A 12436-nucleotide genomic window follows, 5' to 3' on the forward strand; every position below is an offset into this window, starting at 1 on the left:
ACTATACTCGGTAGTACAGTCGACAGTATATTACTACGTTTTATTTAGCAAGTATTTTTAGCAAGTATAGGTACTGGGCGAAGATGTAGACATTTGTAAGCAATTTTTTGGGCAACAAATTCTACGAAAGTGTCTGAAAATCGATATTAATTTCGTATTTCGTTTTAACAATTATCTTCTCATCGAGAACAAATTGGCACAGGGACTGGCTCATTCACATTATCCACTGTTCATAACTAAGCATAATTATAATTTCTTCAGGTAATTCCTGTCCATTTTTAGATATATGGTAAGAAAACATTATTTTGTGTCTTATTTCTTGCACTTACTAGCTGAACTATAAATCTATACTTCTAATACATATAACAAACTCAATTTATGGATAAAATATTATAAACAAATTTATTAGAACAACTTTATTTACTGCAGACATAATAACATAAACTATACGGGCAACAGTTGTCGTGAGAAAATTGGAACGAATACGTCATAAATTGAATTGGAATTGCTCGAGTGCTGTTGCCTAGGTCTGCATACAAACATCTGAGTCGGTGCGACACTCCCAACAATGTAAACAATCTGAAGGAAATTCCAATTCGCGTGGCGTGGAAATTCGCGTGGCCGAAAACCCTATCGAAAATATTCGTAAAAATCCATCAAAACACGTTGCATCTTTCGAGCGAGTTGATTCGCGCAACTGGAAATAACGTTCAAGCAATATATTTCAGAATGTAAGTGTCCTCTATCCAGACGAACATATATCAATTATGTAGGTTTTCGCCAGTCAGATTTTTATTCAGAAAATAGACTGAGGGACGTCGCGAGGCGGCGCCACTATCAGTTGGCACAGGACGCCTTGTTTCGGATCGTCTTCATAAAACATCCGTGCGACTCAGTAGCGAACCGAGCGCACGGCTATCGCGAACAATATCCACCAAAAGAAATTACGCAGTTTCGTCCAATATCCCCAAAAACACCATTGTGATTCCGAACAGGAATGACCTTTGGGACGATGTTGCGAAAAATCGTGGTGCTCCTCTTTGATATAAAGGAAGTGTTCAGTGAATCCCTTATTAATGTTCTTCTAAAAGATAGATTGGAGACGATTTTGTAATTGTTGATACATTTCGTGGGCATAACGTTTGTGTGATAACTTAATGTAAGGTTAACGCAACATTCGATAGCGCTGGTTTCGCTTCTATTTTTGATTCCATTGTGCAAGTTTAGTCTATAAACATTCTCGTTCATTGAGAGGAGGATAGTTGGGAAGCAGTGTGTTATTTACTTGTGTAGAATGACGACAATCAAAAGATGTCTCAGTCAGGTTTCTATGTTTATGACTGGGAAGCCCATAAATTCTTCGGAGACTGCCTGGAGGGAAGAATCACAGAAGTAAGTGTTATATTCGGAACTGTGGTCTTTATTACATATAATAAGGACTAATTAATGAAATAATATCATAGTTGTGACCGTTTTTGAAAGAAGAAATAGAAATTGGTGTCTCTTAAATGCGGATTCAAATATTTGGCAAGAGATAAGCCGAAACATTCCCAGTGTGTAGTTTCTTGGAATTGCTAATATTGGTTTTAACGTGCGCACTTCTTCTGTAATCACTAATTGATGTCTATCCGTCATTATAAACAAAACACGTTAAAGAAATATCCACCTGTTCGTCGTACTCATTATCTTTTATTTCAAATTTCAGACATCGTATTGCTCTCGAATGTCGTCACACATCATTATCTGATAAGACGTTTAAGAGTTATAGTGGAATAAAGAAACTCACATATATACATGAACCCTGAAAACATAACAATCCTTTTTTGGCAGTCGTGTAAAAAGTACCTGTAGAATAACATACATACCAAACCGAGCATGCATCCGTTCAAGAGTCACGCAGTAAAATGGGCATTTTAGTATATTTAAAACAGTTACTAAAGACTGTATTTTATATTTCGTACTTTTCACGACTTTACCTTCACACCAATTAAAGGGGGTAATAAATTTCCCGGCTTTTACACTAGTGTGAAACTCAGGAAATTTAATTCCTTCTTAATACGGGTATTACGACTTACATGCTTGTATATAACAGCCTATATGGCACAGAAATCAGGAATACTTTCAATAATAAACTACTAAAAGAGAAAAAACTTTAAAACAACATTAAAACTAAAATTTAAATAGTTTGTCGTTACTTGATATACTATTCGTACTAGTTACTGCAATCTAATTCACTGTCCAAAGTGGGTTACATTTTATTGCACTATGGAATAACCACGCGATTTCCATGTTAGTTATCTCGAAGATTGTGTAAAGTACAGTTTAAATAGTAGGAATTAAACTAAGACTATGTATTTATAATCGGTTTAGTTACAAACCTTACTGGCGTCACAAATTGATTAACATTAGTAGTTAACATTCCTACTCGCCACTTGTGATAAATGCCTCGTTTAGTCAGAATTGTTGCGAAATTACATATTTTGTATTAGTGTGTTACAAACACACTATGAAATCGGTTGATTAGAAAAATATAGTTATCTTATATTCTTCATTAATTTTTTAGTCTCTTTTATGCAATATTTATCGGGAAATATTACGATTTACCATGCTAGAACCTTATCAAGCCTATCAGGTAATTAGATACATAAGCATTGGAAAATAAATGAAATATTTTGCTTATTTTCTATGCATATTTTATGTTCTTAAATTTTTTTTAAAGAATTTTGCAAATACAGTTCGGTAATATTTATGAGCATTGAAAGAAAATGTCGGAATGCATTGTATTGCAGTACGTTACTCACAACATTGATACGTATCAATTCATAACATAGTTACGCAAATTCTATTGTGATGACTGCTGCGCCACGTGGCCGCTTCTCATCGTCCGCTTAGATCTTGTCACCTCTCTTTTCCTCCTTTCTTTTGCCAAATTTACAAAAAAATCCTAGTCGTCTTTTAAACGATAATTAAAAATAATTGTATCTAATTGAAATCAAAATAAAATATTTAATGAACATTATTTCTTAATTAGCTTTCTTTTTCCTCTCCGAACTATGAGCGACTTGGTAATTTATTTACGTGATACTATTCCAATGCTCTAATTTTCATTTAATTTATTATTGCGTTTCACGAAACACAATAAAAATAAATTTCTCACAGAAGTGAGGCAGTTTTTGGGCGTATTTAAATTATGTTTTGGTAATTTCATCAATAACGAACTACTATAAATTGAAATGTTATCACAATTCGCGCTTGAATGCCATTTTTTCTTATCATTTTTATTATTATTCCAGGCTCATCATATTTTTAGTCTCTCACAAAGATAACTAGGATTTTAATATAAAAGCATTGATAGCTGGAGTGGAAGGCTTGCTTTATGGGGTCTCGAGTGATATAATCTAAAGTGCTGGGAGAGCCTGTAAGCCTTTCGAGTGGGTGACATAGTTCATGTTTGCTAAGCTAAAAGATTTTTACGTCAGTAAAAAATAGAACGGTTTACTGAACGGAAAATTTATTTTGGCACTTTTTGAATGCAAGAAGATCTCTTAAGCTTTTGTCAAAAATATCATTTTCTAAAAAACTTATTATTTATTTTTCTTATCATGGACGTTAATTTGCTGATCATCGCATGTTTCTTATACATTATAAAAAAAATCACGTGGATTAAGATAATAGCATAAAAACTATGAGGAAAACAAACACTTCAATGACAACGACCTGGAAATTAATACTGGCGCCATGTCACAAATTAAATATATAAAGCGACAATCAGATAGAGCACTTCGTATACTATACATATATACTCGTACATTAGCATGCAAGAAAGTACCTATCTATGTATAGCTATGACGCTAGGACTACAAACTACGACGCGCAATATTATATATAATACTTCCATAGGTATATAATACGCATGATGGATTATTATGATGAAATGTACTGGATGTACTTCTGTACCTTGTTTAATCTATGATCTTAATTATTCAACTTTTTCTGAATAAGAGAAATGTTAAACCACTTGAAAATGATGAATTTTGTTTAAGCTAAATTTTGACAATCACACTAATTGTAATTTAATACCTATCGCGTCCACTTGAAATTTAAGAATTGCGTGACGTTAGATTTTCTTGCTAACTTTTATGGACGACATTAACTTAAAACACAAAGATTTGTCATTTTGTTTGAAAAGTAATTGCTTTTAATGTAACATTGTTTAACAAAATTTTAGAATTTTAAAAAGTGCGTGAACTTATAATACCATAGCTGTCCAATATTTACAGTTCGCAAAGATTTTATTCTCTAAAAACTTTTTAGTTTTTACCATACATCATTAAAATTTCCCTTGTTCATTTTCAGATACCGCACACCCCGCTATGCAGCGCGGCGAGTCAGGAAGCGTGTGATCTTCAAGCACGGGGACTGCAACGTCGTGCAATGGAACGTGGCCAAACGCAGGCGCCGATACCTCCAGGACATCTTCACTACCCTCGTCGACGCTCAGTGGCGTTGGACGCTCATGGTCTTTGCACTCTCCTTCATCCTCTCCTGGCTCCTGTTTGCACTCATCTGGTGGCTCATCATCTTCACCCATGGCGACCTAAGCCCCCAAACCAACCCTAACGTCACCTTCACTCCTTGTCTCAATAATGTTAATACCTTCACCGGGTGCTTCCTCTTTTCCGTCGAGACCCAGCACACGATAGGATATGGATCCAGAACTACAAATGAGGAATGCCCTGAGGCTATCTTCGTTATGTGTTTACAGAGTATTGTAGGCGTCTTCATTCAAGCTTTTATGGTAAGGTTTATTTTATAATGCGATTTTATGTATTGAAAATTTACGTTTCTACACATAAACACTTGGAAAAAAAAGAAGAGAAAGCATACAATATAGGCAGTAATATTTTCACGTAAACTAGGTATTACGAGTACTGTTTTATGCGTTATAATCATCATAAAAAAATCTTCCTGCTCGATGCGAATATGATAATTTCATATTAAAATAAACCTGGCACTGTTCCAAGCATATTAGAGTAATGGACTATATGATCCAGATGCCCTCTTAAAAATAATTACCACCTGACTATGGCACTTTAGGCTTATAAAATCGAAGATTATCTGAACGTTTAATAATATATTTACGGAAACGAGATTTGTAGTGATATGTTTACAATTTGCACCCCGCCTGCGTCTGTCCAGTGTATCTGACGACAGATGCTGCAAGGTTACTCTAATTTTAGGTGGGAATCGTGTTCGCAAAGCTCTCTAGACCAAAGAAACGAGCCCAGACCCTGTTGTACTCCCGCAACGCCGTCATTTGCTTAAGAGACGGCCAACTGTGCCTTATGTTCCGAGTCGGCGACATGAGAAAATCACATATTGTCGAAGCCCATATAAGAGCACAGATAATCCGCCGCAAGGTATATTATTACGACAAACCGGAGACTGGTTAGTGATTGGGGATGTCAGACAGCACGCTTACCTCATTATAGACTTGGCACTGACTCTTTGTTCTCTAACTTCGGGATCGTCGAACACTGAGACTCCTTCAAATTTCGTCTGCTCTGGTTTTGGAATTTCATATTTCAAAACTTTTTTCTCTCTTGTCCATAGGTGGGTCTTATATTCGCAAAGCTGGCTCGCGCCAAAAAACGTAACACCACGCTCCTGTTCTCCAGGAACGCGGTCATTTGCTTAAGGGATGGGGAATTTTGTCTTCTTTTCCGCGTCGGAGATATCCGCAAGTCACATATTCTCGAAGCTCACGTTCGCGCCCAGATAATACGTAAAAAGGTACTGCCTGTACATATGTTAATGTAATATTCATATGTATTGAATGCATTTTGCTATGTTGTGCTCTTCGTCCTCTGATCTGTATATCTGACCCGTCTATGGACTAGAGTTACTGACATTGGCCTCGTATGATTGCAGCGCCTTACCTCAATCACTGCTTTCTGCTTTATCTACCAACTAACCTCAGGCTATTTGCATTGAAATAGTAACTTTATCTATGTATCTTTACGGTTTGTTTTCAATGTTTCCACAAATTAGAAAATAAACTGATGCGGCCTTAATAGCTGATCATTGTGTTATGAGGCAACTTTTATTTTTTTTCATACAAGTAATCATCAAATTACTCATTACAGCTGAGTTATATCAATTCAAGTGGCCTGTAAGAGTAGTAATATTTAAAACGAATCTTACCGATTTATTTCTAATGCTTTGCTACTGTTTACAATTGGCAACGAAAGGCGAACACACGTTAATATTAATTATATGTTGTGCAAGATTTTTTTAAAACAAATCATTGATACTAATGACAATAAAAACATTTTTTTAATTTAAACGGTGCCAATATTGCATCTATATTTCGCCTTTTGACAGATATATTGTAAATTTGCTTTGGCTACTAATATAAATAATATGTAGAATTTTAAACACGCACGTTACCAAAATAACTTTCAAAGCTTTTTGTAGAAGTAATACTTATTAGGCATATTTGTAATAATATTCGTAATATGTAGTAAAAGGCCTTTTGTTTTCTCCTATTCAAACATATGAATTAGTTTCTAAATAAGACTATTAAATTAAATTTAATTAAACTATTATTAATTAGCTGCATAAAAATAATAAAACTTTTCGATTTCAATAGATAACCAGGGAAGGCGAGGTGCTGCCATTCTACCAGCAGGAATTGAAGGTTGGGGCTGATGGGGAAGAAGACAGGCTGATGTTCATTTGGCCCATGACCATAGTCCACAAAATTAATGAAAAGTCCCCGTTGTACAACCTCTCAGCTTCGGATATGCTCAGGGAGAGATTCGAAATCGTTGTCATGTTGGGTAAGAAAGGCACATTTATTTTTTCTTCTATATATATATTCTTATTTTAAAAACAGTATCAATGATTTTCTTTGTTTGGAGGGTCTACATTCAGGAAAACTAAAATATATCCAAAAATTGAACCTATAAATCATTTATAGATTTTTTATACGTTTTTATTTATTTTTTTCTACTTTATATATTCTTATTTTGAAAACAGTATCAATGATTTTCTGTGTTTGGAGGGTCTACATTCAGGAAGACTAAAATATATCCAAAAATGCTATTCACTTATATGTTTATTAAAATTTCTGAGCAAAGTAGCGTGCCAAGGGCAGTTTATAATTTACGGACGCCATAATTTACGACAGAACTTTTAATAAATATTAAAAATAAACCTCAATAAACATTAATAGCAGAAATGAAGTACCTATTAATATCCATTGTAAGTCTTTGTAAGCAACAAAATAATTATTATAAATCGCAACACCACATGTTGCGGCACTTCCGTCCGAGACAGCGGTTTGGTGGTTTGCCCTGATCATTGATTATGAATGAATACACATTTCGAATTTAGAAAGCAAATAATTGTGCCAAAATATACTAACATTTACAATTTAGGTAGGTAGGTATGCAAAGGAAATTGTTGGGAAACTATCCAAAAGCTGTCGTGTCTTACACCTCGTGTGTGACATGTCAAAAAAATCATTGAGCATCTTACGATATTCGCTGCACAATATTTTCTTGGACATAGATACAACTATTTGTTTCTTTTATGAAAAATTCGAGGGACTATGATATGTAAATAGTTTATACCTTTTAAAACTTTAACGTTATTGTACACGGATGCATTCGCATGTGGTATCGATGTAATAGTACTTATATAGCAAGTTTTTTAAACTTTTTAATAGGTTTTTTTCCATTCATTTAATTGAAACTGGTGATTGAAAATACAGAAAACATATTTTTACATTACAGAGGGAGTGATCGAGTCGACAGGCATGACGACCCAGGCTAGAAGCAGTTTCCTCCCGTCGGAGATCCTGTGGGGGCACCGCTTCGAGACCATGGTCACCTTCAGAAAGGAAACGGGAGAATATGAAGTGAGTATCAATGTCTCGGCTGTGACGCCCCAAAGTCCAGGTCCGCCTATAAATCTTCAAATTGTTAAGATCCTGTGGTTATGGATTGAGATTACTGTGATTTACGACCGGCCACCTGCTTGGCGTCAACCCTCTTTAGCATTCCTGCCGTTGCTGGAAGTAATTTAAGCGAATACGTAATTTTTTCTTACACTCGTGTGATTTAGTCACATGTTTATGTTTTATTACTGGTTTATTATAATGTGTTCGAGAGAAACAACATTGATTTGCATTTATGACCTATCGTGTTATCGTGATTTTCTCCAGAGTAGTTGACGCCTAATATGATACGTAGATATTAAATATTTAGGTACCTACGTTTATAAATAAACTGATTAAAAATAACTACCTCTCCAACTTGGAATAGTCCAACTTCACGGTAAGCAGTTTAAATGACAACTTATATGATAGCCACTTTTACATTTTCAGGTTGATTACACCAGATTCAACAACACCTACGAGGTGGACACCCCTTTGTGCTCGGCCAAGCAGCTCGACGATCTGCGAACCACGGTCTCCACGTCACAAAAGCTTGGTAAGCGTTTCTTTCTATTTATGTGCGTTCGTTGTCAGCAATATGTATCAAATTTTTCAAGTAGTCAAAAAACATAAAAAGTAAAATTATTTCTTGTTCTAAATTCAAAATTATTAAAAAGTAATTACTAATTATTTATTTTTCTAAATTAGAAAATAAATCTTCGTGTGTTATAACGTTCTAAAAATTTTTTTGTCTGTGCCTCGTCATTGTCAAGTGTTGAGCAAGCTTTTTGATTGTTTCCTACAATTTCACCCATACCATTTTAGCTTCTTCTTCTTTTAGTTTTAAAAGGCCCTACATTACATGCTACAGTATCTAGCTCTGAATAAACTGTTGTTCCTAAACACTTGTACGTTTTACGTTCACACAACTGTAAACTCGTAAATCTTTGCAGACGTTTGTTGGACGCACGCAGATCGCAATATTTGCTTCTTTCCAGAAAATTCCAATTACAATCAACATTATTATGGTATTTTATTTGTTTTGATTAGAGTTTATTATTCAATACGTCATCTGTTTATGTAGATATTATTCGCAGTGGAGTTCAATCAACTCCTGATATTCTTTTACAAGTGCAATAGTACACACAATCTCTCGTATCTTTTAGTACCTACGTACATACTTCTTATTTGTATTTAAATATTGATATTTTTTATTTTTATTATTTATAAATCGCTATATAGCAATTAACTAGTTTATGATTTATTTTAGATTTTATGCTCTTCCTGCGAACTCGTAATTCTTTAAACCCTGGCTTGTTCTAACATTACGAGCATCTAAACTGCCTCACAATCGTAAAGCACTTTTGTCTGTACATTAACAGAATGTTAAACTGCGTTTGTTTCGTTTACAGACCGCTTGCTTGGCACCATCCCAAAGACCTTCTCAAACGATACGCTAGACATGAGCTCGGTAGATTCCATGTCCATCGACGAGCACATCGAAATCAAAATCCCGGAAGCGAGAGCTAGAGAAAACAGAATCATGGCGCAAAACAACTTTGTCCAACATATAAACGAAAAGTCTAGAAACCCAAGTCACACTCATTTAGCTGTAGAAAATGGCGATCACCCTAAGAATCAGGAAAGGCAATCAGAGTCTCGTGAAGGCCATATCCACAGAAGCCACAGTCACGCCAGTATGAAGAGAGTCCATGGTCTGACCCCGAACGGAGTCAACCACATGGTCAACGGCCATGACCACAAACTTGAGGAGCGCGACCGAATGAAAAAGTAAGTATCGGTTTTTTGTTAATTCCGGGTGTCATGATGGTCAACTGTGCGTTCCATTTTTTTTATCTACGTCGTTGCAGGAATTTTGAGATCAGTCTCAATCAATTATTCCATCAAGTCTATTTAATATTTTTTATTTACATCGTATACCTCATGTACCAGTTATTTGTGTTTAAATAACTAACTAGCTGAGACCCTAGACAAAAAATTCGGTACGAAATTTTCTTATTATTGATTCCAGATTTTATTCTCAATATGCTTGTACCAAGTTCATACAAATCCGTCAATCCCCTCAGATATAAGGATACTACTATGATAATAATAATGAACTAAAACATGTACAACGTGCAGATCCCCCAGCAGCACTCACATCGAGGAGAAGACTCCGGTGATCCCGATCCTGGTGACGTCAGCGGAGGCCGAGCCGGCTTGACCCGTGCGACCCCTTACAAACAGCAACCGCTACTGCAACTGTTATGTCAACCGCTACTGCAACTGGGACAGCAACCGCTACTGCAACTGTTACAGCAACCGCTACTGCAACTGTATTGGCAACAGCAAACGTAACCGCGTGAGGTTCGCAAGCGGCATTGAGAACATTCAAATTGATGGAGAATAGAAATAGGCAGCTTCGTAATGCTATGAATATTTGATAAAATTTTTTGTCTATCACAATTTGTAGATACTTAAGTATACAGGATGTTTTGTATTTGCTCACTCAAAATCACTGGAAATATTTATTCAATTTGACTTCACAGTGATTTCATAGCTTCTTAGTTTTCTTATCAGTAATTTTAAAAGACATGTTTTTTGTACTTTTTCATTATATTTTTTTATTGATAAATTTATAAACCTAAAACTTTGAAAGTCTAAGAAGTTGTAATTAATAAGTAGGTACTAATTTGTATTAAAATACGACTGTTAAAATTAATACTATTTGTTATCAAATTGTATTTATTACAAACTTAGATGAAATTTTAAATTAGATATATTTGCTCGGATCAAGTACCTTAGAATAGTTTTTCTGAAGACTACTCTACTATCTAATGTATTTCGAAGGACTTTATGCCATTATGTCTTTTTGTTTCTACTGCTTCACCAAAATTGAAAGTGACATCAATGTATCAGATAGGGTTGTATTTAGTAGGACAAGTATTTATTTAGTTGATTTAGCTTATTCAAAGCAGAGACGGTAAGTAATCGATGAAGAAAAGCTTTAAACCTATCTAGCATTGACATCCTTGTAAGAACCTGAGGAACAGTAAGTCTAAGTAAGATTTAAATATCCTATACCTGTAGTTATTTGCTGCACGAGCAAAATGTAATAGAAAAGGTCGCTAACCCGTTCGTTCATATTTGAATTAGAGACTCTAAAGACCATGACAAAAAAATACTGTAAACAATGTCTGTAGGTATATTGTAAAATATATCTAGAATTGAGAATCTTAGTTGTAGTTATATCATGTACTTATATTAGACAAAATAAACTGATGGATTAAATCCTGAGTGCAAATATAATGAAGTAGTAAAATTTAAGGGAGAACTCCTTTGTTTTAGAAATAACCTAAAATTATAATTTGAAATTTCGAATGTTATGTTTATAATCAAACTGGAACTAACCAGCAACAAAATTCGTAATATCGTTATTAAGTTTTCTTTAAAAATATTCCAAATTCAAACTGTGCCTTGATTTGTTTTTAATTTTTGGGTGCTTTTTTATTTACGATTTTATTGGTTAGATTTTCTGTATCATTACTAAAATTTTATATTATGTCATTTATGGAAATTTCTTTAATAAAGTTGAGTTACCGTGTTGTGAAAGAGAGATTGATGTAAGTAGGAATCACAATAAATGCCTGAGGTAATCTTGTATTACATTGTGGTAAAAGTATTCGAAAAATATTTATTGAAAATGTGATACTTATTGCTATTTAATAAATTTCTAAATTATTCGGCTTCCAATTAAGCGTTTTCTATGATAATGTATTAATGTAAGTTAGATTTGCTTTCAAATTTCGTAATTAAATAATAAATATTATATATTTTTATATCATAGATGACTTTAATACATAATGTTTACATAGGTTAAGTATTTTGTAGTACGCAATTAAGTAAATATGATTTTACATACCCATAATTGCGAACTAATAAAACACTCAACTTTTTTGTAATACTTAACAGAATTTACATTTTTGTATTGATAGTTTGTACCTTGTCCTTAATATATAGCTGACAAGAACCGTAAAAAGAGCATATTATTCAAACGCCATTGAGACACAATTTTAATTCGAAAAAATATCGATACCTTTTTCAAAATAGTGACGAAATGTAATAATACTATTTATTTATGTATTTTTATGCAGATCATTTAAAATTAAAGACGCATTGCAATGAATTCTATGAAAGTAAGTTGTTCCTAGTGCTTTCTAAAGTGTTGAGTAAAGGCGAAAGCCTGGCTCAGCGGCGCGGGCGCCGCTAATCGCTTGTATTTTCCTAAAGAGAACTTGACAAATAAAATGTATTTTAAATATAGCTCTCTTATTTTCCCTTCTCGATATTTCCTGACAAGCTTCTATAACTCATTTCTTATCCCCGCGTGTTCCCATTTGCTTGCTTTTGGGTCTGTGAGGCTACAAAGCCAAGGCTTGAAATTTTACTTTGATCCAAAAATATTTTTTTCGAGTATTAGATAGGTCTTGGAAA

The 12436-nt window shown here is 34.2% G+C and overlaps 1 protein-coding gene across 6 annotated transcripts in view; it reads left to right on the forward strand.

The window, feature by feature from the left end:
• The window catches only part of LOC128673948 (G protein-activated inward rectifier potassium channel 3-like), a 39596-nt gene extending 27335 nt beyond the window's left edge, over positions 1-12261 (forward strand). Inside the window, exons 1-9 of one of the 6 annotated variants that reach the window (XM_053752132.1) lie at positions 865-1392; positions 4357-4798; positions 5241-5420; positions 5614-5793; positions 6653-6842; positions 7800-7924; positions 8393-8498; positions 9355-9733; positions 10085-12261. In XM_053752132.1, coding sequence (XP_053608107.1) covers positions 1295-1392; positions 4357-4798; positions 5241-5420; positions 5614-5793; positions 6653-6842; positions 7800-7924; positions 8393-8498; positions 9355-9733; positions 10085-10166 — 1782 coding nt within the window. In that variant the 5' untranslated portion in view covers positions 865-1294 and the 3' untranslated portion in view covers positions 10167-12261. Of the gene's footprint in view, positions 1-864; positions 1393-4356; positions 4799-5240; positions 5421-5613; positions 5794-6652; positions 6843-7799; positions 7925-8392; positions 8499-9354; positions 9734-10084 lie in introns of those variants that run through there. The other 5 variants (XM_053752129.2, XM_053752134.1, XM_053752133.2 and 2 more) reach the window with 5 other exon arrangements.
• Positions 12262-12436: the final 175 nt, after the last annotated feature.

This window comes from Plodia interpunctella, chromosome 11 (genome assembly GCF_027563975.2).
Source record: "Plodia interpunctella isolate USDA-ARS_2022_Savannah chromosome 11, ilPloInte3.2, whole genome shotgun sequence".
Taxonomy (NCBI): Eukaryota; Metazoa; Arthropoda; class Insecta; order Lepidoptera; family Pyralidae; genus Plodia; species Plodia interpunctella.